This window comes from Pongo pygmaeus, chromosome 21 (genome assembly GCF_028885625.2).
Source record: "Pongo pygmaeus isolate AG05252 chromosome 21, NHGRI_mPonPyg2-v2.0_pri, whole genome shotgun sequence".
Taxonomy (NCBI): Eukaryota; Metazoa; Chordata; class Mammalia; order Primates; family Hominidae; genus Pongo; species Pongo pygmaeus.
In genome coordinates, this window is record NC_072394.2 from 52,415,782 (window position 1) to 52,442,174 (window position 26,393).

General features: G+C 42.4%; 1 protein-coding gene, 1 non-coding gene and 1 pseudogene across 6 annotated transcripts in view; all 3 read left to right on the forward strand.

Moving 5' to 3' along the window:
- SLC9A8 (solute carrier family 9 member A8) overlaps window positions 1-26,393 on the forward strand; it is a 78,954-nt gene that overhangs the window by 2,149 nt on the left and 50,412 nt on the right. For all 5 annotated transcript variants that reach the window (XM_054466676.2, XM_063659056.1, XM_054466675.2 and 2 more), the window contains exons 2-4: window positions 201-382; window positions 8,301-8,381; window positions 24,511-24,569. In XM_054466676.2, the coding sequence (XP_054322651.1) occupies window positions 201-382; window positions 8,301-8,381; window positions 24,511-24,569 (322 nt within the window). The remainder of the gene's footprint in view (window positions 1-200; window positions 383-8,300; window positions 8,382-24,510; window positions 24,570-26,393) is intronic.
- Window positions 13,225-13,286, forward strand: LOC129022170 (U7 small nuclear RNA). Its single transcript, XR_008496258.1, has one exon. It is a non-coding gene; the product is annotated as a U7 small nuclear RNA (small nuclear RNA).
- On the forward strand, window positions 14,223-16,807 carry LOC129021380 (cytokine-like nuclear factor N-PAC; annotated as a pseudogene).

Below are 26,393 nucleotides of genomic sequence, written 5' to 3' on the forward strand. Positions count from 1 at the left end.
TATTCAAAAGCACCAGAGGCCACTGGTACCCTTGTGCTGTGCAGGCAGGGATTTTCTTAATTTTCTCTTGAAGGCCTGCCTGTTAAAGACTTCTGAATCCCATAAAGTTCTTGGACAGCTTCTCTTTCTGGTGTGAGGTGTGTGAATTGATGTTTTGGGACCCTTTTCCATTATCTAATTATGCTTTTTATGTCCTCCAGGAGATTCCCCAATACAACTCATGAGGGTTTCAATGTCACCCTCCACACCACCCTGGTTGTCACGACGAAACTGGTGCTCCCGACCCCTGGCAAGCCCATCCTCCCCGTGCAGACAGGGGAGCAGGCCCAGCAAGAGGAGCAGTCCAGCGGCATGACCATTTTCTTCAGCCTCCTTGTCCTAGGTGAATATGGATGCTGTCATCCCCATCATCTGCCATCCCCAGTGTCTGTGTGCTCAGTCTGTGTGTTTAACCCTGTCACTCCTCTTGACTGTCAAGTCTTCCTCCCATTTGGTTTTCATATCAAACACTGAGGGAACATGATCAGTTTATAACATCATAACAGGGAACTCTCTTCTTTATAAAATCATGGTGCTTAGCAAGTTCTGAAGAGCTCTTAATGTAATATCCTAGCCTTTGAAAGAAGGATTAAAAAAATTTTGGCCTGGAAAGAATCTTGAGGCCTGGCATGGTGGCTCACGCCTGACATCTCAGCACTTTGGGAGACTCGGGTGGATCACTTGAGGTTAGGAGTTCAAGACCAACCTGGCCAACATGGTGAAACCCTGTCTTTACTAAAAATACAAAAATTAGCTAGGCATAGTGGCGTATGCCTGTAATCACAGCTACTCAGGAGGCTGAGGCACGAGAATCACTTGAACCTGGGAGGCAGAGGTTGCAGTGAGCCGAGATCACGCCACTGCACTCCAGCCTGGATGACAGAGCAAGGCTGTCTCAAAAAAAAAAAAAAAAAAAAAGAATCTTGAACATCTAGTTTAATGGATTTCAAGTTCTACTCAAAGGAGTATGCGCCTGTGCAGGGGATGAAGGAGCAGGGGGTGGGGTGGCAGGAGGTGGGAGGGGTCAGATGGGAGAATGTCTGACCCCCTGCTCCTAGCTTCAATCAGAGCAGCATTTTGTGTTCATATTTATTAGACTTCCATGTGAATTTTATTTAACGGTTTTGCTGCTGATTGAAAGAGCAGAAACCCTTGCCCCAGCACCCTGTTTTCCTTAACCTCTGTCGTTCTCATTAACCATGGTCATGACTTTTGCCATATCTATGCTCCACCTGTATTGTTAATTTAGTTATGTACTATTTTTTATTAAATGCATTCACTCTCTGAAAACCTCATTTTGGGCCAAGTGTGGTGGCTCATGCTGGTAATACCAACACTTTGGGTGGCCGAGGCAGATGGATCACTTGAGGTCAGGAGTTCCAGACCAGCCTGGCCAACGTGGTGAAACCCTGTCTCTACTGAAATTACAAAAATTAGCTGGGCGTGGTGGTATGTGCCTGTAATCCCAGCTACTCAGGAGACTGAGGCAGGAGAATTGCTTGAACCTGGGAGGTGGAGGCTGCGCTGAGCCAAGATCGTGCCACTGTACTTTAGCCTGGGCAACAGAGTGAGACACTGTCTTAAAAAAAAAAAAACACACACACACAAAAAGCTAATTTTGTTCAACCTTCTCTTTTAGTGTGTGAGGAAATTTCAGCATAGAGAAGTCAAGTGATTGTCATACCGGGCTGATATAAGACTAGAGACTGATAACCAGGTTACCAGATACCAGTTGAGAGGTTTAGATAAAAGACAAAAACTTAAATGCCTCCCAGTGTGCCTCCATCTCAAAAAACAAACAAACAGACAAAAAAGAAATCCAGTTGAAACTACACAACCACTTTTGATTAGCTAAGGAATAAATAGCTTTGAGTTTGACCCAAGTTCAAACTCTTTTTTTTTTTTTTTGGAGATGGAGTCTTGCTCTGTTGCCCAGTCTGGAGTGCAGTGGCATTATCTCGGCTCACTGCAAGCTCTGCCTCCCGGGTTCACGCCGTTCTCCTGCCTCAGCCTCCCAAGTAGCTGGGACTACAGGTGCCTGCCACCATGCCCAGCTAATTTTTTGTATTTTTAGTAGAGATGGCATTTCACTGTGTTGGCCAGGATTGTCTCAATCTCCTGACTTCGTGATCCGCCTGCCTTGGCCTCCCAAAATGCTGGGATTACAGGCGTGAGCCACCGCGCCTGGCCAAGTCCAAATTCTTGTTTGGCCAGGCGCGGTGGCTCACACCAATAATCCCAGCACTTTTGCGAGGATCATCTAAGGTCAGGAGTTCGAGACCAGCCTGGCCAACACGGTGACTCCATCTCTACTAAAAATACAAAAAATTTTAGCCGGACATGGTGGCGGGCGCCTGTAATCTCAGCTATTTGGGAGGCTGAGGCAGGAGAATCACTTGAACCCGGGAGGCGGAGGTTGCAATAAGCTGAGATCACGCCACTGCACCCCAGCCTGAGTGACGAGAGAGAAACTCCATCCCCCACCCCCCAAAAAAAACAAAAACAAATTCTTGTTTGAAAGTGAAACAAGCATTTCATTTGCTGCTTTTCTTTAATGATACCAAAGTGATATTCCTAATGAGATTAGGTCTTTTCAGAAAGTTGAAAGGTGGAACTTTTTTTTTTTTTTTTTTTTTCTCTGATGTGTATTAGGACTGTTTATTAAGGAAAAGTATAACTTCCCTTACATTTATATTCCGTCTCTGGTGAGTGGTCAAATAATTTTAATAATACACTTGAGGCCAGCGATTTGAGACCAGCCTGGGCAACATAGTGAGACTCTGTCTCTACAAAAAATAAAAAATAAAAGATTTTAATCATACAGTCTTTTTATTTGAAATCCTAGGACTCATCCTTGTCTGTCGTAGTTTTAGAAACTTTTAAACCGATACTGAAAAAGTACACAGACCAGAAGTATACAGTGTCTCATATACATTTAATACACCTTGGTAATTTTTTACCCTGTAAATGTAGTTGGATTCTATTTCTAGGGGATTACTTCAACAATGAAGGACTCTCTTTTGTTTTATTTTCCTTTTCTTTTGTGATAGTAGTCGAAGACAAAGGAGAAAAGCATTTCTTTTCTTGATTAAGAAATCTTTAGTAGCTGAAGTCTTCCTTCAGGATTAAGGAGTATTATTAGTCTATTTACACTGCTGTCAATTTGATATGTTAGAAAATATAAAAGGCGGGCCTGGAAAAAAAAACAACTTTTGTAATCACTTTTTTTTAAGGGAAATTGAAAAGTATAATATGACTTTTAAAGTAACTTCCAGGGCGTGGAGCGTTTAAGATTAGCTATACAAAAAGACCACAAAACAGGTTTCTATAATGTACTTTTTAAACCAGGCAAAATCCTGCCCAGTGTTAATACATCTTTGGGGCCAGAAAGGCTGAACTGTATTTAATAGTGCTGTATATTTCTCTTGGATTGTCCTCCAAACAGATTATAAACCTAGACTCTAGAGTCACACCAATGTTAGGTGGGTTTCATTTTCACCTAATGAAATTCTTGATAGTTGATGAGTTAGTGTCTCTGCTTATGCTCTGGTTATGTGGAGGTCAGCATGGATTACCAAAAAGAATGATTTTTTTTTTTAAGTAAATTTAAGGCATTGTTTGCCTGTTGCATGTTATTTTATTTCTGATTAGATATCCAAACATTGAAAATCTTTTTTTTTTCCCCCCGAGATGGAATCTCGTTCTGTTGCCCAGGCTGGAGTGCAGTGGCGTGATCTCACCTCACTGCAACTTCCGCCTCCCAGGTTCAAGTGATTCTCCTGCCTCAGCCTCCCAAGTAGCTGGAATTACAGGTGCCCGCCACCACACCCAGCTAATTTTTGTATTTTTAGTAGGGATGGGGTTTCGCCATGTTGGCCAGGCTGGTCTTGAACTCTTGACCTCAGATGATCCACCTGCCTCAGCCTCCCAAAGTGCTGGGATTATAGGCGTGAGCCACCACACCCAGTTCAAGCAATGTAAATCTGATAATGTTTTAAAAATTACTGTTATTAGGCAACTTGCTAATTCATGAATAAATGAACTCAAGTGAATTAAGGGAAATTAGCCCATAGTTTATTCTAGACCTCAGAACTCCTGACCTGGAATTTATTTGCCACTTTTGGTTACTCTTTTAGTTAATTCAAATGAAATGGTAACTTTTGTGTCCTGTAAGCACATGACAGGATTACAGTGTGTTCCTCTTTGTTGAGAAGGGATGACAAAACTCTGTAGTTACTTTTGACTTTTAGAAGCTTGAAATCAGTTGACTTGCATTTAACCCTTGTTGATCTTTGTTTGACTCTGCAAGAAAAAATGGGGAATCACTGTTATTTACTTACACTAGATTAACAATTAACATTATTTGACACATACATTTTATGGGCCTTGAAACTTAATGGAGTTATTATAATTGATATGTGTTTTATATATTTTCCATAGTCATTACTCCAGGCATGAAAAATTGGAAGCACACCCTCCATACCACATAGAAGTGTTTGTGCCCTTTCTTGCTCGGTTTTTTTTCCAAGTGTACTTGAAAACGTGCTTGTTTTTGCATATACAGATGTATATTCGTAAGTACATGCACAAACACAAATAATACATGTTTGGAGTTGTGAATTTGTTTTGACATAAATGGGGTCCCATAACTTGCCTTTTCATCTCACAGAATGTCTGGGAGATCGTTGTGTTGGTGTTTTTTCTGTCTACCTCATTCTTTTTTTTTTTTTTTGTAGTAAATACATAACATACATTTACAATTTTAACCACTTGAAAATGTACAGTTCAGCAGCATCTAGTACATTCACAATGTTGTGCAGCCATCACTACTATCTAGTTTCAGAACATTTTCATCACCCTAAAAGAAAACCATTAAAAGCAGTTATTCCCCATCCCTCCCTCTTCTAGTCCTTGGCAACCACTATTCTGCTTTCTGTCTCTAGGAATTTGCCTATTTAGAATATTTCATATAAATGAAACCATATAATATGTGGCCTTTTGTGTCTTGTTTCTATTACTTAGCATAATGTTCTCAAGATTCATGTTATAGCATATGTTAGAATTGCATTCCTTTTTATGGCTGAGTAATATTCCACTGTATAGATATACCACATGATGTTTATTCATTCATCAGTGAACATTTGGATTGTTTCTACCATTTGGCTATTGTGAATACTGCTGCTGTGAACATTTGTGTACAGGCTTTTGTGTGGATAAGTGTTTCTGTTTCTTTTAGATATATACCTGGAAGTGGAGTTATCAAGTCAAATGGTTACTCTATGTTTAACTTTCCCAGAAACTGACAAATGTTTTCCACAGGGGCTGCACTATTTTACAAGGGTTCCAGTTTCTGCATGTTCTTGCCAACACTTGTTTTCTGGTTTTAAAAAAATGATAGACTGGGCGTGGTGGCTCATACCTGCAATCTCAGCACTTTGGGAGGCTGAGGTGGGCAGATCACTTGACGCCAGGAGTTCGAGACCAGCCTGGCAATATGGCGAAACCCTGTCTACTAAAAATACAAAAAAATTAGCTGGGCATGGGCGTGGTGGCATACACCTATAATCCCAGCTATTCTGGAGGCTGAGGCACTAGAATCATTTGAACCTGGGAGGTGGAGGTTTCAGTGAGCTGAGATCACACCACTGCACTCCAGCCTGGGTGACAGAGCAAGACTCTGTCTCGGGAAAAAAAAAAAAAATTATAGCTATCGTAGTGGATATGAAATTGTACTTTGGTTTTTTTTATTGTTGTTTTTTTGAGATGGAATCTTGCTCTGTCTCCCAGGCTAGGGTGCAGTGGCATGATCTTGGCCCACTGCAACTTCTACCTCCTGGGTTCAAGTGATTCTCCTGTCTCAGCCTCCCATATAGCTGGGATTACAGGTGCGTACCACCACACCCTGCTAATTTTTGTATTTTTAGTAGAGACGGCATTTCATCATGTTGGCCAGGCTGGTCTTGAACTCTGACCTTAGGTGATCTGCTTGCCTCAGCCTCCCAAAGTGCTGCGATTACAGGTGTGAGCCACCGTGCCGGGCCCTCACTGTATTTTTTTTAAAATCTTACATGTCCTTCCAGTGAATCATTGTATTTTGATTTTAGTTTCCCTTGTGACTATTGATGTTGAGCATCTTTTGTCTATTCATGTCCTATGCCCGTTTAAAAGCTGTGGTATTTGTCTTTTGGCTGTTGAGTTTAAGAGTTCTTTATATATTGTGGATAGTACACCTTTATCAGATATATGATTTGCAAATATTTTCTCCCCTTCTATGGATTGTCTTTTCTGACTTTATTCTTTTTAATGGCTGAAGGCTATTACTTGGCATTGATGAGCCTTATATTAACTCTTTCTGTTAATAGACAGTTTCCCATTTTGCTCTTAAAGCTGCAAAGAGTTGTTTGATCTATTTATGAGAATAACTTAAAATTTTAAAAATCTAGCTTGGTAGAAAGGAAGAGCAGAAACTGGTTCAACTCTCTTGGTCTATTTTCTGTCCACTTATGTGCTTATTTGCTGTTTTTTGTTTTGTCTAGACATTGGGCATGTTCATTAGTCACATGTTATGTTTATGCACTGGAACTTTTTTCTTGCCCTTAGTATTTAATGTAGGATTTCTAACTAGGTTAAATATTTATATAAAAATAACACCACGGATTGATAGTTTAAAGCACAGAATGAAAAGAGGACAAAATGTCTACATTTACAACACTCTGGCCACCTGGTGTTTTTTGGTGGGATTGAAGAAACCTAATTTGTCAATGCAGCCTCTGAGGGTGACCAGTTAACAGGCATGTGAATTGTTTAAACATTTCCTTGAAAAAAATAACAAAATTAATTTTAGTCCTATTAATACTGTGGTTGATGAGCTGGTATACCATCTAGGTGCCCAATAAAAGAAAGAGACATGCACGCTAACATTTGGATTAGGAAATTACATTCAGGAATAATTTTTGTTAAGTACCCTATTTTTTTGCCGGGGGTCGGGGGGCAGAAATATCCCTTTCAAATCATTTCATTTTACATCTTCTTATTTTCTTTCATGACAACACCTCTGTGAGGAGAGTTAGACATTATTCTGTTTTGGAGGTTGAGGAATGAAGGCATCCAGCCAAGAGGGAGGTGGTGGGGTACGCTGTGGTTAAGAGCACAGATTTGGAATCTGACTCAATACTGCAGCACCTACCAGTGGTGTGACAGGGGCTGTGATGTCTTGAAGCCTCAGTTTTCTGATCTGTAATCAGAGAAGATAGTGGTAATGACAGCTAATTCCAAGGGAGGTTGGAGGATTAAATGAGAGAGTATTTGGGGTGTTCAGCCTAGTTCATGGCTCGTGGGAAGCCCTCAGCCGATGGGAATGGCAGGATACAGCTGTACCCAGCTGGGGAGCAGGAGTGTTCCATATTCAGATCTCTGATGTTCTTGTCACCAAACCAAAGTATTTACTTTTTCCTGTTTGTAAAACCCTCACTTCGTCTATGTTAAGAGCCAGTCACATGATGGCAAAATAATTTGTGTCAATGCAATCTGTTGCAGTTACATTTATATAAAAGTAATTGATTTCATTGACTTCCACTTCACCATATAGTGTTCCAGTTGATAATCACTTCCAAAAAGTTGAAGACCTTTTCTCAGATTCAGAAAAATTTGAATAATTTTAAATAATTATATAAGGTTTAACAGCTTATATAAAAAAAATAGATTTCTGGCTGGGCACTGTGGCTCACGCCTGTAATCCCAGCACTTCGGGAGGCCAAGGTGAGTGGATTGCTTGAGCCCAAGAGTTGGAGACCAGCCTGTGCAACATGGCGAAACCCCGTCTCTACTAAAAATACAAAAAAATTAGCTGGGTGTGGTGTCATGGGTCTCTAGTCCCAGTTACTTGGGAGGCTGAGATGGGAGAATCACCGGAGCCTGGGAAGTTGAGACTGCATAACCCTAGATCATACCACTGCACTCTAGCCTGGGTGACACAGTGAGACTCTGTCTCAAAAAAATTAGATTTCTGTTCCTCTTCCAATAACTATTGGGAAATAAACTAGTTCAGGCAGGCAAAGAAGTATAGAGAAAATATAATAAACATTGTAAATGTACCTCCAGTTTAAGAAATGAGACATGAAAAACACAGCTGAAGTTCACTTGTTATTCCAATTGTCCATTTCTGTGAGGACCCCCCAGAAATAACCACTGACTTGAACTTGGTATTTATCATTCAGAATTGGGTGTTTTTTTTAAAACAATGTATTATTTTTTTTCCACAGCTATCTGCATCATATTGGTGCATTTACTGATCCGATACAGATTACATTTCTTGCCAGAGAGTGTTGCTGTTGTTTCTTTAGGTAAGTGTGTATCGGTGATTCCATAATAAAAGCAGTAACAATAACTACCATTTTTTGAGTGTCTCTTTAGTGCCAGGAACCACAAGAGATGCATCACATCCCTGATCTCATTTAATCCTCACTGCAACCTGCCCTAAGGGTGTTATGATCCCATTTTACAGATGAGGACACTGGGGCTCAAAAAGGGTAGTGACCTCCTAAAGGTCATGTAGAAGCCCAAAGGCCATACAGCTCTGTACAGCTCAAAGGCCCTTTCTTAGCCTTTTACTTCTGGTAGAACTACCCTTGGGGAACATTGACCTCTACTGCTAGGCTAGGCTGACATCCAACTTAACTAAGGTAAGTAATGACACTTCATAGAATCACTGAATTTTATAGACAGAAGGGACTCTGACTTTACAGTTTAGGAGGAAGAAATGGCTCACTTAATGCCAGAGTCAGGTTTAAAGTCTTCAGAGAGCATTCTGCTCTACCCCACTTACATTTCTGTTTTGTTTCCTGTGCCAGTTAACTGTTGAGATCTAGTTGAGTGAATGAACCCGTGTAATAACAGGTGTGAATGCACACACAAGTTCATTGAAGTGGTTAGTGAAGGAAGAAGTGGGGAATTCCAGTAAGTGTAAGTTCAAGGCTAAAATGTGGGTGGAGACATGTAAGGCACAGTAAATAAAGTCTTACTAAGGTCAGCCAAAGCTTTTTATCAGTTTATTATATTGCAGTCACTTTTATTAGTTTCCACTACTTAGTTTCCACTAATTAGTTTCCACTACTGATGGTATTTAATTTTTCCTGATCGCTGCTGATGTTTAGAAATTAACTTTCATTGCCTGGTAGATCTTTAGTGGAGTAGTAATTCTTTCACAAGATAGTTATTGTTCAGGTTAGCTTTGGAAATGATTGTTCAGACTCTGTTCACTAGCCTCCCCCTCCTCCCATCACCCAGCAGTCCTACTACCTTGGTGGAGACTCTCCTGTATTTTCCCTGGACTTCAGTACTAAGTGCCAGATCCTGGCTTGTGAGGCTTCACATTGTCCTCCATCTCATTTATGCCTTATGACCTCCAGGTGATGCCGTATTTTAAGGAATGGGCACCACTGGATAGTGTTGACCTTCAGTACAGGTTTCGAAACCAGTTTTACTCAAAAAGTTCTTGTTCTGTTTTTAGCATGTTTTTTAGCAATATATCTTGGTAGATTCTAACAACCTTAGCTAGTAAGATAGTCGTAGAGCTCTAAGAATAGGAGGCTTGCTCATTAACATTCCTTTCTGCTATTAGGCATATTGAAAAGAACCTATGTGACTAATACCCATAATTCTGGGACATTCGGTAAAGGCTTTAAGAACTACTCCAAGGAATTTACAGTCGTGTGGTCAGTTTTATAGCTTCTTAAATAAATTTGCTATCAAAATTATAGTTGGTGTGTATTTAGATATTATACAGATGAAAATTAAAATGATAATTCTTATAATTTGGTTTGGAATTTCAAGCTCCTCATGTTTCTTAAATGTTTGGGTAACTGCCACTTGCTGAACACCAGTGCTTCTATTAGGACTTAGAGCAGACATTGTTGGTGGCTTACCAAAGAGTCATTTCCCCCTTCTTCCTTGAAAATAGAACCCCAATTTTGATCAGGTATCTTGCCACAGTGTGCTCAAGGAAGAGGGGCCCCTGCAAGTCAAGATTGGTCTTTGCCATCATGCTAATTTCACTCTTCTTTGCCAATGATTAGTTGAGAGGGGCGGAGGCGGCAAGGCAGTGTGAAACCCGTTCTGGCCAGTGACACCAAGGGGAAGTGTGATGAGGTAGTGGGTCCTGGAAAATGTTTTCCTTTCAGATAGTAATGAGAAATTTCCCCTTCATTTCTTTGATGCTGCTGAATGAGGGTGTGATGCCTAGTGGACTGGTAGCCATCTTGCAACTACTGTGGCTCAAAGACAAAAGCCAGAATGCTAAGGATTGCCAAGGGGACAGACAGGAATCCCAGATTATTGATAGAATTGTTGCTTTGTTGAGTTGATAGCCCTGAAACTTCCTATCTTAGTGCTACCTTTTATATGAGATAATAAACATCTATTAGCTGTTGTTGACTTGGAATAAAGAAAAAAACCAAAACCGTAATCTATTCTTTAAGCCATTTTAATCTAGGTTCTTTTACTTGCAATTAAAAGCATCTTAACTAACATAGAACTCTTTCCATTCAAGGGACAAAACCCAATTCAAAAGAAAATAAATTGGCCAGGCGCGGTGGCTTACGCCTGTAATCCCAGTACTTTGGGAGGCTGAGGTGGATGGGTCGCCTGAGGCCAGGAGTTCAAGACCAGCCTGGCCAACATGGTGAAACCCCTGTCTCTACTAAAAATAGAAAAATTAGCTGGGCATGGTGGCAGGTGCTTGTAATCCTAGCTAGTCTGGAGGCTGAAGCAATAGAACCACTTGAGTCCGGGAGGTGGAAGTTGCATTGAGCCCCGGTCACACCAGAGCACTCCAGCCTGGGTGACAGAGCAAGACTCTGTCTCAAAACAAACAAAGAAATAAACAAATTGGTGGGGGTAGGGGTGCTCACCTCTTGACTCATGTAACTGGCAAAACTACAGGTAGTATTAGCTTGAGACTTAGCTGAATCAGGTCTCCTGGACCCAGTTCTTCTCCATGCCTCAGCAGTGAATCCCTTTTCCCCGGCTTCGCAGTCAGGCAGGCTCTCTCACTGTGGTACTCTGATCCGCTCTCAGACAGGCTCTTGGTGTGGTAAGCCCTTAAAGCAGTAACTGCAGTGGGAGAGAAGACCTCCTCTTCTTTCTGGCACCAAAAGTTGCAGGGTGAACTCTGACCACCTGGCAACCTGAACTGGGAGTGGGGTGGAATGGTGTTGGGAGTCAGCCAGAGCTCTCCATCTACAAGGTTCATTTCTTCACTGATGTTGCAGAAATAATTGTAGCCTCAATAGCCAGGTCTTGGGAGAAGTGATGGAAAGGCAGTCTTGCTTTCAATGCTTACTTGCTAACTCAGGTGACTGGAAACTCAAGCACTTCCAGGGAGAGTGCTGAGGTCCAGAAAGTACTTTTTAAAAATTACATGAGAGGACGTTTGGTTAGAACTTGCAAATGCTGACATAGCTATCAAAGTAATTCTGTATTTCATAAAGCTAAAGAAGTTGAAGGAAAACTTTTTTTCCCCAGCTGGAGCAAAGTGTAATAAAATATTGAGATATCTACCATTTCAAGAATTTCCAACTTTTGTGCCAAAAAAGAATCTAGATGAAGTTGCCAGAGAAAGTAGGGTTTTCATTCTTTCAGGGATAAATTTTCCTCTCCTGCCAGAAGTTGCTTTGTAGCTTGCAGTCATTTCGAGATGTTATTGGTCTTTTGCTTTATAGTTAGGTGTTCAGCGTTCCTGAGAAATTGTAGTATAGAAAAGGACCATCTGCACTCTAAAAGCACATGTCCCCACCTTCTACTTTACTGTATTTTTAAATGAGTGTCTATCTGGCCACTTTTCATTCTTTATAAAAATATAGTATCAACCTGAAGTTCTAAAGAGTTCCTTGGCCCCTGTTCAAAGCTTTCAGGATACTTTCTATACTTTATGGAATTCTGTAGTTTGGGCCTTTTAAAAACTAATTTCTTTTGCATAGTTAAACAACTACTATATATAGAAAAAAGAAAAATCCTGTTTATTGACAATTATTTTTATCTTGTTTCATTCTCTTCCAGTCCATGTGTAGACATGTCTGTATGTATTAGATGACTTTATATAGTTTAATTTGAGTTTATATAATTCTTTCTGTTCTTTCCATGTATTAGTTGAGTTCACATATTTATTTATTTATCTTTTTTTTTCAGACGGAGTCTCATTCTGTCACTCAGGCTGGAGTGCAATGGCACGATCTCGGTGCAGTGCAACCTCCGCCCCCTGGGTTCAAGCGATTCTCCTGCCTCAGCCTCCTGAGTAGCTGGGATTACAGGCACGTGCCACCATGCCCAGCTAATTTTTGTATTTTTAGTGGAGACAGGGTTTCACCATGTTGGCCAGGCTGGTCTCGAACTCCTGAACTCAAGTGATCTGCCTGCCTCAGCTTCCCAAAGTGCTGGGATTACAGGCATGAGCCACTGTACCCGGCCCATATTTATTTTTTTACTGGCTGTGTAATGCTGATTCATGTATGTATTTTAGGCTAAAATTTGTAAGGAATGAAAATGAGGCTGGGTGCAGTGGTTCATGCCTGTAATCCCAGCACTTTGGGAGGCCGAGGCGGGCAGATCACCTGAGGTCAAGAGTTCGAGAACAACCTGGCCAACATGGCGAAACCCCGTCTCTACTAAAAATAACAAAAATTAGTCAGGCATGGTGGTGCACGCCTATAGTCCCAGCTATTCAGGAGGATGGGGCAGGAGAATCACTTGAACCTGGGAGGCAGAAGTTGCAGTGAGCTGAGATCGCGCCACTGCATTCCAGCCTCGGCAACAGATAGAGACTCCATCTCGAAAAAAAAAAAGAAAAAGAAAATGAAATACTTGTAAGCGTATGGCCAGCATCCTCTGTTGAATAATACCAAAGGCAGGGGTTTCCCCCTAACCCCAAAAATCATGCTTTATTTTAGAGTGAGAAAAGGCCAGATTAGGGTTATAAGTGGAGGGCTGGAAGTTTGACTTTCAGTTGCCAAAGTTTAGCCTTAATACTGCTGATGATTAGAAAAACTGTGATCTAACTTACAAACTAGATTTGATTGAATCATTGGGTAAATAGAATATACAAAAGTGCTCCCCTGTCATAACTTTTTAAACCATATTTGTGCTACTACTAAAAGATTTTAATTTTTTTGTTTTTTAAGGATAGTACTTTTGGCCAGTTACAGCTCTTTTAGAATTTGTCTAGCAGGCTTTCCAGTTTTTGTTGGAAAGCCCCCGTACCCCCACCAAAAAAAATTGTTTTTTTTGTTTTTTTTTTTTTGAGACAGAGTTTCACTTTTGCCACCCAGGCTGGAGTGCAATGGCACAATCTCGGCTCACTGCAACCTCCGTCTCCCGGGTTCAAGTGATTCTCCTGCCTCAGCCTCCCAAGTAGCTGGGATTACAGGTGTCTGCCACCACGCCCAGCTAATTTTTTGTATTTTTAGTAGAAATGGGTTTCACCATGTTAGCCAGGCTAGTCTCGAACTCCTGACATCAGGTAATCTGACTGCCTCGGCCTCCCAAAATGCTGGGATTACAGGTGTGAGCCAATGCACCCTGCCTAATTTTATATATATATATTTTAGTAGAGACGGGGTTTCTTCATGTTGGTCAGGCTGGTCTTGAACTCCCAAACTCAGGTGATCCACCGCCTTGGCCTCCCAAAGTGTTGGAATTACAGGCGTGAGCCACCGTGCCTGGCCAAAAAATTGTTTTTAATTAAAAAAAAAAAAAAAGGGCCTGGCACAGTGGCTTATGCCTGTAATCCCAGCACTTTGGGAGGCCAAGGTGGGCAGATCACCTTCAGGTCAGGAGTTTGAGACCAGCCTGGCCAACATGGCAAAACCCCATCTCTATTAAAAATACAAAAATTACCCAAGCATGGTGGCATGTACCTGTAATCCCAGCTACTCGGGAGGCTGAGGGAGGAGAATCACTTGAATCTGGTAGACGGAGGTTGCAGTGAGCCAAGATTGTGCCACTGCACTCCAGCCTGGGTGACAGAGTGAGACTCTGTCTCAAATAAATAATAATAATAATAATAATGTATTAATATATTTTATGCATTAGCACAGTGCATGGCACACAGTATGGATGTGTGTGTGTGTGTGTGTGTGTGCATTTATTTCTTTTTAACACAGTGCAAATACATAGGTGTGTGTGTATGTGTATATATATATTTTTTTTTTTTTTTTTGAGAGAGAGAGAACTTGTGCTGGGATTCTACACTTTGTAACCTGATTATTAATACATTTGAGGATGTTTTCGGTGGCCCATGCGTTGGGGATGGTTGGGTAGTAAGATGGGGGCTGTGAGTTCGCTGCTCAACAACTTGATGTGGGGGAAACTTGGCTGGTATCCTACTTCACCAGGAAAGATCGTTAATCCACTGAAGGACTTGAAGAAACCTCATAGGGCCAGGCGTGGTGGCTCACACCTATAATCACAGCACTTTGGGAGGCCAAGGTGGGCAGATCACGAGGTCAGGAGATTGAGACCATCCTGGCTAACACGGTGAAACCCCGTCTGTACTAAAAATACAAAAAAAAAAAAAAATTAGCCGGGCGTGATGGCGGGCGTCTAGTCCCAGCTCCTCGGGAGGCTGAGGCAGGAGAATGGCGTGAACCTGGGAGGTGGAGCTTGCAGTGAGCCGAGATCGCACTACTGCACTCCAGCCTGGGCAACAGAGCAAGACTCCATCTCAAAAAAAAAAAAAAAAAAAAAGAACCTCATGGGAAGAAATGCTTCTTTGTGAAATTTTTTTGGAACATAAGATCATGCCTGGATTAAAGTGAAACAGCTGAAGCCATATCATGCTCATAAAGAGGAAATGATAAAGATTAACAAGGGTAAACTATTCCAGCAAGTGGTGGATGCCGCCAAAGAGTTTCTCAGGAGAGCCCACAGGGAAAGATCAGACGTCATCCCACAATTCTGCTGATGACAAGAATCAGCTTAATTCCATTGAGGAGAGACGTGGGCCAAACTCAGGTGATGGGAAGTGCAAACAGCCTGTCTGAAGGGAAGGTGAAGAAGATCATGGGAGAAGGAAAGAAGCGGGTGTCTTCGGGCTCTTCAGAGAGAGGCTCCAAATCCCCTCTGAAAAGAATCCAAGAGCAAAGTTCCCAGAAGCGGGGTCAGCCCCCAAAGGATGAGAAGAATGTCACCATCCCGGAGTCCAGTACCTTGAAGTGGATGATGGCCAGACCAGTGGCCGCATTTAAATGGCAGCCGACCAGAAGCGAGCCTGTTAAAGATGCAGATCCTCATTTCCATCATTTCCTGCTAAGCCAAACAGAAGCCATCTCTGTCTGTTACCAGGCAATCACAGAGAAGTTGAAAATATGTGAAGAGGAAATTGGTTCCACCTCCATCCGGGCAGCTGACAGCATGGCCATGAATGGCAGCATCACAGACAAAAAGGTAGGATTTGGGGGCCTTGGTCTTAGGAGAAATGGAATCGTCTCTTAACTTGCTAAAAATGGGTCACACGGTGACTGTCGGGAACCGCACTGCCAAGAAACGTGATTTGTTCATTTAGGAGGGGGCCCGCCTGGGAAGAACCCCTGCTGAAGTCCTCTCAACCTGTGACATCACTTTCGCCCGTGTGTTGGATCCCAAGGCAGCCAAGGACCTGGTGCTGGGCCCCAGTGGTATGCTGCAAGGGATCCGCCCTGGGAAGTGCTACGTGGACATGTCAACAGTGGACGCTGACATAGTCACTGAGCTGGCCCAGGTGATTGCGTCCAGGTCGGGGGGTCGCTTTCCAGAAGCCCCCATCTCAGGGAATCAGCAGCTTTCTAATCATGGGATGTTGGTGATCTTAGCAGCTGGAGACAGGGGCCTATATGAGGACTGCAGCAGCTGCTTCCAGGTGATGGGGAAGACCTCCTTCTTCCTAGGTGAAGTTGGCAACCAAGCCAAGATGATGCTGATCGTGAACATAGTCCAAGGAAGCTTCATGGCCACGATCACCAAGGTGCTGATCCTAGCCTAGGTGACAGATCAGTCCCAGCAGACACTCTTGGACATCCTCAATCAGGGGCAGTTGGCCAGCATCTTCCTAGACCAGAAGTGCCAAAATACCCTGCAAGGAAACTTTAAGCCTGATTTCTACCTGAAATACATGCAGAAGGATCTCTGCTTAGCCATTGCGCTGGGCAATGCGGTCAACCATCCGACTCCCATGGCATCTGCAGCCAGCGAGGTGTACAAAAGAGCCAAGGCACTGGACCAGTCCGACAATATGTCTGCCGTGTCCCGAGCCTACATACACTAAGCCATCAGACCCCCCGCCCCCAGCCCTCTAATCTCTTCGCTAACCCCCTCTTCCTCACATGGGGTCAGGGGCCTGGGACTTTGCTCTGGACCAGCCCACCTGTCTCCATTTCCTCTTACACAGACTTTGAGACTTGCCATCAGCACAGCACACAGCAGCACCCTTCCTTTGAGGCTGGTATGGAGGGGACGAGTGTCAGCAGGATTGGCTCATGGGAAAGCTCTTGAGCTGGGCACTGGACACACACACACACACACACACACCACACACACACACCACCCACACACACACACACACACACTCTCTCTCTCTCTCTCTCTCTCTCTCACTCGCCCCAGGATAGAAGCTGCCCAGAAACAGCTGCCTGGCTTTTTTTCTTCTTCCAAGCTTGTCTTATCTCAGACCCCTTCCAGTCAAGGAACTAGAATCAGCAATGAGGTTGGAAGCCTTCCCACAGCTTCCCCCAGAACGAAGAGGTTATAGTCATGTCCACGTCCCCCACTGAATTCTCTGCAGGGAGAGGCCTTGGGCCCAGATGAGCCAGACCAGACTCCAGGCAGAGGGTCCCATGGGGCCCCCAAACTCAGGTGTTGAGCTGAGAAAGAGAAAGACGTTCACGTCTAAGCATCCAGTGTGCGCCTAGCACTCCTTAGACGCCTTTGTGAACTGAAAAGAGACTGGCAGAGTCCTGCAAAGATGAGGCCCTGGCTTTCTAGGGAGTATGGTGAGCATCTGGCCTTCACTGCCTCGAAGTGACGCCCCAGACATCACTGCCACAGTGGGCACTTGCCCCGCCCTGGGCTGTTCTGGTATTTGGATTTGCATTCCAGTCCTTGGGAGGGGGTCCTCAGGGTCATTAGTGAGGAGCCAAGAGGAGTGGGGGTTGGGGGACACTCCTTCCTGTTTCTGTTAGGCCACAGACTCTTCACCTGCCTCTGAAGAGCTGCTCTGACCTTGGTCTCCTCCCCGCAGTCCCACATTCTCCAGCCTGCCCTGCCAAGCCCCCTGCATGCCCACTGCTCTCTGTCCTCCCTTCTTCCCACCTTCCTCTCATGGAGACAGTATTTCTTTCTGTCTGTCTGTCCCCTCTTTGGCCCAGACCCAGCCTGACCAACGATAAGCATTTCTTAGGCTCAGCTCTTGATACGGAAATGAGTGTCTTCACTCCAGCCAGCATCATGGTCTTCGGTGCTTCTGGGCCTGGGGTCTGTCAGGGGTGAAAAGAACTGGGCCTGACCTACCTGAACTGACTGACCCTCTGGGGTGGGTCTGGGACATCCTTGAGGCCCTAGCATTTCTCCTTGGATAGGGGACCGTAGGGTGCTTGGGATGTTGCATAAGAACAGGAAGTCACCCAAGGGATGTCAATTTCTTATCCCTCTGCATGGGTTGGATTTTCCAAAATCATAATTTGCAGAAGGCCAGCACTTATGGTGGAATGTATATTATAAGGCAGGCACACTGGGGCAGGGTCCCTCCCCTCTCCCCACTCACGGCTTTGGCCCATTCACAGATTAGAACCTGGTTTAGAGGATTGCAGAAGACGAGGTGGGAGGGCAGGGAAGGTGCCTGTCAGGTTTTTAGCACAGTTCATTTCACTGGGATTTTGAAGCATTTCTGTTTGAACACAAAGCCTGTTCTAGTCCTGGCAGGACACATTCTGGGGGAGGGGTGGAGGGGTGGAGGAAGATGTGGTAATGTAACCGGTTAGTCAGTGTTGTCTTAGTATTGTTGACAATTCTGTAAAGTTCCTTTTTATAAATATTTGTTAAGCTGTTTCACCTTTGTTTTGAAATCCTTCCCTTTTTTTTTTTGGAGACAGAGTCTCACTCTATCACCCAGGCTGGAGTGCAATGGCTTGGTCTCAGCTCACTGCAACCTTCCCCTCCTGGGTCCAAGCGATTCTCCCACCTCAGCCTCCCAAGTAGATGGGACTACAGGCACGTGCCACCACACTCGGCTCATTTTTGTATTTTTAGCAGAGACGGGGTTTCACTATGTAGGCCAGGCTGGTCTCGAACTCCTGACCTCGTGATCCGCCTGCCTTGGCCTCCCAAAGTGCTGGGATTACAGGTGTGAGCCACCGTGCCTAGCCAGTCCTTCCCTTTTAAGCAGAAAATGTGACACTTGTGAAAAGCTTGTAACACAGCACTTCCCTTTTTTTCCCTTTAAACCTTTAAATGACAAATCTAGGTAATTAAAGTTGTGAATTTTTATTTTTGCTTTGTTTTTAATGAACACTTGTCTTTCAGAATAGGATTGTGTGATAATGTCTAAATGGCAAAAACAAAACATGATTTTGCACAATTAACAAAACTACTGCAAGAAAAATAAAACATTTCTTGGTGACAAAAAAAATTAATACATTTGAAACATTTTTCACGTAACCTTACTGACCAGGAATACTTATATTTTACAGTCATAATAGTAGCCCTGCAGTGCACTCTGGGAGTGAGCGAGTGAGCATTGGCAGTTCATTGTAGTAGTGTAGGCAGCCTGCAGTAGTGCAGTCTCCTGTGTCTTTAGCATGATGAGATGGTAGGATGCACCCGAGCCAGCGGGCCAGCATCCTTGCTGGCCCTAAGCTCTCAGAAAAGCTTGTAAAACTCTCTGAGCTTTCCTGCAGTGTTCTTTTGAGGATTAGAAGTAATTGAAAGTGACAAATCCTGAAAGAAGAAGCTCAACAAATAATCATTAATTGCTCCTGATCCTCTGAATGAATTGAGGGGTGTCCTTAATTAGGTGTATGCACAAAGATCAACTAGGAGCAAAGGAAAATGTTAGAACTTGTATTTCTATTTATTTTTAATCTCACTCTTACAATTTCTATTTTTTGCGAATATTTTTAAATATAGGCTGGGCGCAGTGGCTCACGCCTGTAATCCCAGCACTTTGGGAGGCTGAGACAGGCGGATCACCTGAGGTTGGGAGTTCAAGACCAGCTTGGCCAACATGGTGAAACCCCGTCTCTGCTAAAAATACAAAACTTAGCCAGGCGTGGTGGTGCACGCTTGTAATATTAGCTTGTCTCTCTCTCTCTCTCTGTCTCTCTCTCTATATATATATATACATACACACACTATATATATATACACACACTGTATATACACTATATGCACTATATATATACACTGTATATACACAGTATATCTATATACACACTACATATATACTATATATATACACGCACACTATATATACGCTATATAAAATATCTGGTGGCCAGTTGTGTGATATACATTCATTTTCTCTGTTAGGTAGATTGATTTGATCTAACTTTGAGCCTCAATCTCAAGAGGTGAAGTAGTAGTTTGCCAATTTAATGCTGCACAAAAGATTATTTAAGTAATAATAACAATAATATCACATTGTATTTTACAAAGCTTCCTAGTACATCATAAATAATAATAAGACACAGTCTTGGGCAATAGAATAATTACTGATTTTCAAATGTAACTGCTTCATGTGTGATTATAAATGAGGTAATCATGGCATTAAAGTTTGGTATACATTTAGAAGGGAAAAAGAAAGTTGAGGTTTTAGTAAAGCAGAAAAACACTAAGCTTTAAAAATGAAGCCTGAAACCATGGAAAGAGGTTTAACTTCTCTAGTAATCAGGATAATTGCTGAATGCAAATTGAATCAAATACAAATTGAAACATTAAAGTACAATTTCTTGCCCACTGTGTTGGCAGAAATGTTAACATCTGATGATTATCCAGCGCGACTGAGGATGTGGGACGCTTTCTTGTGGAAGTGGTACAACCACTTTGGAGGATAATTTGGCAACATTTTCAGAGTTAAAAATGCTCATGCTTTGTAAACCTGCCGTTTGTAGTCTCTGGATCTGCCCTAGGGAGATAGTCTTGTTTTTTTTTTTTTTTTTGTGAATGTCTTCCACAGGGAGATACTCTTAACACAGAGTGGCATGTACAAGCATGTTCAATGCAGCACCACTGTTAATAGCAAACAGTTGGAGGCAACCATCAGTGGGGGAATGGTTAAAAAGGTTGTGATTTTTTAAAAAAAGGTACAATATAATTCACATATCATAAATTTCACCATCTTAAAGTGCACAGGTCAGAGTTTTTTAGTATATTCACAGAGTTGTACTACCATCACCTCTACCTAATTCCAGAACATTTTCATTACCCCAAAAAGACACTCATACCCATTAGCAGTCACTCCCCATTTCCCCATTTCTCCCTTCTCCCATCCCCTGGAAACCACCAAACTACTTTCTGTCTGTGAATTTGCCTGTCCTGGACATTTCATATAAAGAAATAGAATCATACAATCTGTGGTACTTTTTATTTGGCAACAACTTTATTGAGATGTACTTCGCATACCACACAATTCACCTTTTTTTTTTTTTTTGAGATTGAGTCTTGCTCTATCACCCAGGCTGGAGTGCAGTGCTATAATCTCAGCTTACTGCAACCTCCGCCTCCCGGGTTCAAGCGATTTTCCTGCCTCAGCCTCCCCAGTAGCTGTAATTACAGATGCCCGTCACCACGCCCAACTAATTTTTTTGTATTTTTAGTAGAGACAGGGTTTCACTATGTTGACCAGGCTGGTCTTGAACTCCTGACCTTGGCCTCCCAAAGTGCTGGGATTACAGGCATGAGCCACCATGCCCAGCCAATTCACCCATTTTAAATGTACAACAGTTTTTAGTGTGTTCAGAGTTGTGCAGCCATCACCACAGTCAATTTTAGGACATTTTTATCACCTCAAAAAGAAACCCCATGCCCTTTAGCTCTCCTCCCTATCCCTGGGCAACCATTACTGTCCCTGTAGATTTGCCTATTGTGGACATTTCATATAAATGGAATGGTAAAATGTATGGTCTTTTGTGTCTGGCTTCTTTCACTTGGTGTATTTTCAAGATTCTTCCATGTTCCGGCAGGTACCAGTACTTCATTCCTTTTCATTGCTGAATAATATTACATTGTATGGATATACCACATTTTGTTTATTCACTCATTAGTTGATGGACATTTGGGTTCTTCCCACTTTCTTTTTTGAAACGGAGTCTCACTTTGTCACCCAGGCCAGAGTGTAGTGGCGCAATCTCAGCCTACTGCAACCGCCACCTCCCAGGTTCCAGCGATTCTCCTGCCTCTCCCAAGTAGCTGGGACTGCAGGTGCATACCACCATGCGCAGCTAATTTCTGTATTTTTACTAGAGATGGGGTTTCACCATGTTGCTCAGGCTGGTCTTGAACTGACCTCAAGCAATCCACCCACCTGGACCTCCCAAAGTGCTGGGATTACAGGCGTGAGCCACCACACCCGGCCTCTTTCCACCCTTTGACTGTTTGAAATACTGCTGTTAGGAACATCTGTGATAGGTTTTTACATGAACATGTTTTCAGTTTCTTTGAGTAGAATTGCTGGGTCATAAGGTAACTTTTTGAGGAATTGCCAAACTGTTTTCCATGGTGGTTGCCCCATTTTACATTCCCATCAGCAATGTATGCGTGTTCCAATTTCTCTATATCCTTGCCAACACTTATTTCTCATTTTTAAAATTATAACTGTGAAAGGAAGACAAATCTTGGGACCCTGAAATCACTAAGCTAAAGGGAAAAGTCAATCTGGGAGCTGCTTAGGACAAACCTGCCTCCTATTCTATTCCTAAAAAGATAGCTACTAAGATAAAAAAGTTACATACCTCCCTCTCAATTTGTACACAAGAAAATTCCTTGTGGACAAAAGACAGAACTCAAAGTCACCTCTCTCTTTGTTGAGATAAATGCATATCTGATTGCTTCCTTTGGAAAGGCTAATCAGAAACTCAAAAGAATGAAACTGTCTCTTATTTATCTGTGACCTGGAAGCCCCCTCCCTGCTTCTAGTTGTCCCACCTTTCCAGACCAAACCAATGTACATCTTACATTGTTGATAGATGTCTCATGTCTCCCTAAAATGTATAAAATGAAGCTGTGCCCCAACCACCTTGGGCACATGTCGTCAGGACCTCCTGAAGCTGTGTCATGGGTGGGCATCCTTAACGTTGGCAAAATAAACTTCCTAACTTGACTGAGAGTTGTCTCAGATACTCTGGTTTACATAACCATCCTAGTGGGTGTGGAGTGGTATCTCACTGTAGTTTTCATTTGCATTTCCCTAATGATTTATGATGTTGAACATCTTTTCATGTGTTTCTCAGCCATTTGTATATCTTCTTTTCCAAAATATCTATTCAATTTTTTAATTATTTTTATTTTTATTTTATTTTATTTAATATTTTGAGATGGAGTCTCACTCTGTCCACCAGGCTGGAGTGCAGTGGCATGATCTCAGCTCACTGCAACCTCTGCCTCCTGGGTTCAAGCGATTCTCCTGCCTCAGCCTCCTGAGTAGCTGGGATTAGAGGCACCCACCACCACCGCCAGCTAATTTTTGTATTTTTTTTAGTAGTAGAGACAGTATTTCACCGTGTTGGCCAGGCTGGTCTCCAACTCCTGACCTCAGGTGATCCGCCCACCTCAGCCTCCTAACCTGCTGGGACTACAGGCTTGAGCCACCACACCTGGTTGGTTCTGTGTGGCATTTTTATACTCTGCTGCCCAGCTATTAAAAGGAATGAAGCAAATCTATACATAATAATCCCTGACTAGATCTCTAAGACTTAATGTTGAGCAAAATAGCAAGTAGTAGGATGATACATTATACTACCATAAATTTTATATAAATAAATACACTCAGGTGTGCCATGCATACATACACTTACACATACACACACAAACACACCCTGGTACTGTTCAGTTAAATATATATATATGTAAGAGGATAGAGAAGGGCCTGATACAGTATTTCCCAAACTTTCCAAGATAGTTTGTTACCTTGGGCCAGGAAGAGAGAGAACGAAGATGGAGGTGGAAGTGGGGTATGATCTAAAGGGGCTTTTGTCTTATTTATGACATTTTACATAGTATCCACATACTATTTGGCCAATAAAACATGTAAAAGCTCCTTAAAATGTAATTACAACCTGAAAAAATAAGAACATGGCAGCTGTTGGGGAACTGTAGCAGGAGATGGGTTAGAATCCATGCTCCATGCCCCCTGGCAAGGGAATGTGTATTCATTGACTGCTTTTATAGCTCAGCTTTATTTTGTCTTGGGTCCTTCCTCTTTTTCAAAATAATTTTATTATTTTTTAATACTGTATAACAATTCAAATAGCATGGAGGTCTATAAAGTGAAAATGAACTTATCTCCCCTTTTCACCTGAAACTACCCCACCCTGAGGTAGTGTTAGTGCCTGTCCTTTTCCCGCTCAACTTCCGTGTTCTGGTATTGTCTCCTGCCCACCCAGTAAGCTGTGCTTCCATCGTCTCGTTGATGGCGAAAGCTCCTTTCTCCATGGGAAAGTGAAGTCTTCGTTTTGAAGCATCCATGGAATGGCCTGCAGGCTTGCTTTGTGTCACCTCCTACCCGAGATTGTGATAGTAGGTCTGGCGTTCTACTTGGGCGTCTTTATTTTATAAAAAGTTCCCATGGTGATTCTGGTGAACCAACAGAGGGTTAAGAGTCATTTATCTAGGGAGTAGCAGAGCAGTCATAAACTGTGCCCATGCTGCTTCTTTGAGAATTATTTTTGGTAGCCGCTTTGTGAGAGTGATGAGCCTGTCAGCTTTATGGAAACATGCCTGAACTTAGATGGTCTGTTTTCTTCCAGGAATTTCACAGAACTTTTACTTTAGGTAATTTTCAGCATTTGTGTTTTTCTAACTAAATATTCTACATGGAACTGCTATTTGGGTCTGAGAAAGTGATCATGGATTCTTTTTTGAAAATGATGGAAATAAACAGTACATGGCAAACTTAGCTTGTAAACTCTGCATTTCACATTGTAAATGGGTGGATATGGTAAAAATGACAGGCGGTAAATCTTCACCAGGCAGAGTGTCCATGGGTCTTGCTTTAAAATACTTTTCCTCCCCCACAGCCTGACTTTTGTGTTTCATTTTAGTGTGTTTGCCTGAGATGTGAGCGAGAAATTCATGTGATAGATGTCTCATGTCTCCCTAAAATGTACAAAATGAAGCTGTGCCCCAGCCACCTTGGGCACATGTCGTCAGGACCTCCCGAGGCTGTGTCATGTCTTAAATTTGAGTAATCTTTCTCATATCTTAAATTTATGTTAAAGTTTACATTTTCTCTTGTAGGTATTCTCATGGGAGCAGTTATAAAAATTATAGAGTTTAAAAAACTGGCGAATTGGAAGGTAGGTTTGCCCTTTGGTTGTTCTTAATTTTAGTAACATTGATCATTATGCTGGCTTTTTTGTAATTACTTGGCTATCAGTGGAGTTATTTATATTATTATATTATATATCCCATTACTTTTTAATTTTTTTATTAGATACAGGTTGATGCCTTTACATCTGAGTTTTTGCAGAAGCATAAGTCTCATGCTGTTTCAAGTGAACATGGGCGCCAATGTCATTTTTTTTTGTTGTTATACTTACATTTTTGTAAACCTAGACTAACTACTTTTTTAGGCAGGAAAATTCTCTAATTAGCATTAAACATTAAATACTGTTTATTGCTCCCAATTCCATTCTGACAACTGAGGATAATAAAACATACTTGTCCAGTACTGTGAGACACAGTACTTTATATATTGTAGCTCATATTATCCTCATGACAGTCATGTGAGGTGGATTGTCTGGGTATTGTAATATCATCACCTCGTTTTTACAGATGAAAATAGTGACACTCAGGGAGATTGGGATGTATTCAATGTCACAGAGCTAGAAAGAAAGCAGCCGAGTGGAGTCTTGTGTCCAAACCCTCTGGCCTGAATATGCAGTGTTTTCTCCACCATACCTGTGAAACTGTAGAGTGTAAAATTAGCAAGACAAACCTTATAGACTAACGTAAAACACAATTTGAGGCTGTTATAAATAGTAGTAATGAAATATTTTGTATACTAAATAAATTTTCAAAATGTATATTGAGCTCTGGAGAGTGATAAGACACACCTCTGCTGGGGAGGCCCCACTGGAGCACATTGCATGTGGGATCTCTGCCTTCCTGCTACTTGGTTACATTTAACCACCCAAGAGTGGGTCATGACTGAAGAGCCTTTTTCTACTCCTAGGCTGAATATAGCCTGATTTGTAGATTTTGCCCACTAACCCATTTTGTTTGATCTGATTTAAAAATCATTTGATCAAGGCTGGGCGTTGGTGGCTCACGCCTATAATCCCAGCATTTTGGGAGGCCAAGGTGGGTGGATCACCTGAGCTCAGGAGCTCGAGACCAGCCTGGGCAACATGGTGAAACTCCGTCTCTAAAAAAATACAAAAAAAAAAAAAAAGATCAAAATTTGAATTGACTTTAAAACAATTAAAAATTGTTAGATTTTGGGTGGGTGCGGTGGCTTATGCCTGTAATCCCAGAACTTTGAGAGGCCGAGTCGCATGGATCATCTGAGGTCAGGAGTTTGAGACCAGCCTGGCCAACATGGTGAAACCTCATCTCTTCTAAAAATACGAAAAATTAGCTGGACGTGGTGGCACGCACCTGTAGTCCCAGCTACTTGGGAGGCTGAGGCAGGAGGATCGCTTGAGCCCAGGAGTTTGAGGCTGCAGTGAGTTATAATTGCACCACTGCAGTCCAGCCTGGGCAACAGAGCAAGACCCTGTCTCTAAAAAAAAAAAAGTTGGGGCAGGCTTCCTGGAGGAGCCTGCATTTGTGGAGAGTCAGAGTGAGAAGCAGGATACCTGTCTGGAAACCAGCTGTGCAGGGAGCAGTGGGAAGTCAGAAAAACAGGAGCTGGTGGTTTCTTTCCCTGAAGTTCTGATTCCAAACTGACCTGCTGGGTCTGCCTTCTACCTGTATTATCATGTGCTTAATATTTTTCTATTAACTTGCTTTTTAATTATATATATGTATATATATAATTTATTTATTTCTTATTTTCTTTTTTTGAGACAGAGTCTTGCTCGGTTGTCCGGGCTAGAGTGCAGTGGCACGATCTCGGCTTACTGCAACCTCTGCCTCCCGGGTTCAAGTGATTCTCCTGTCTCAGCCTCCTGAGTAGC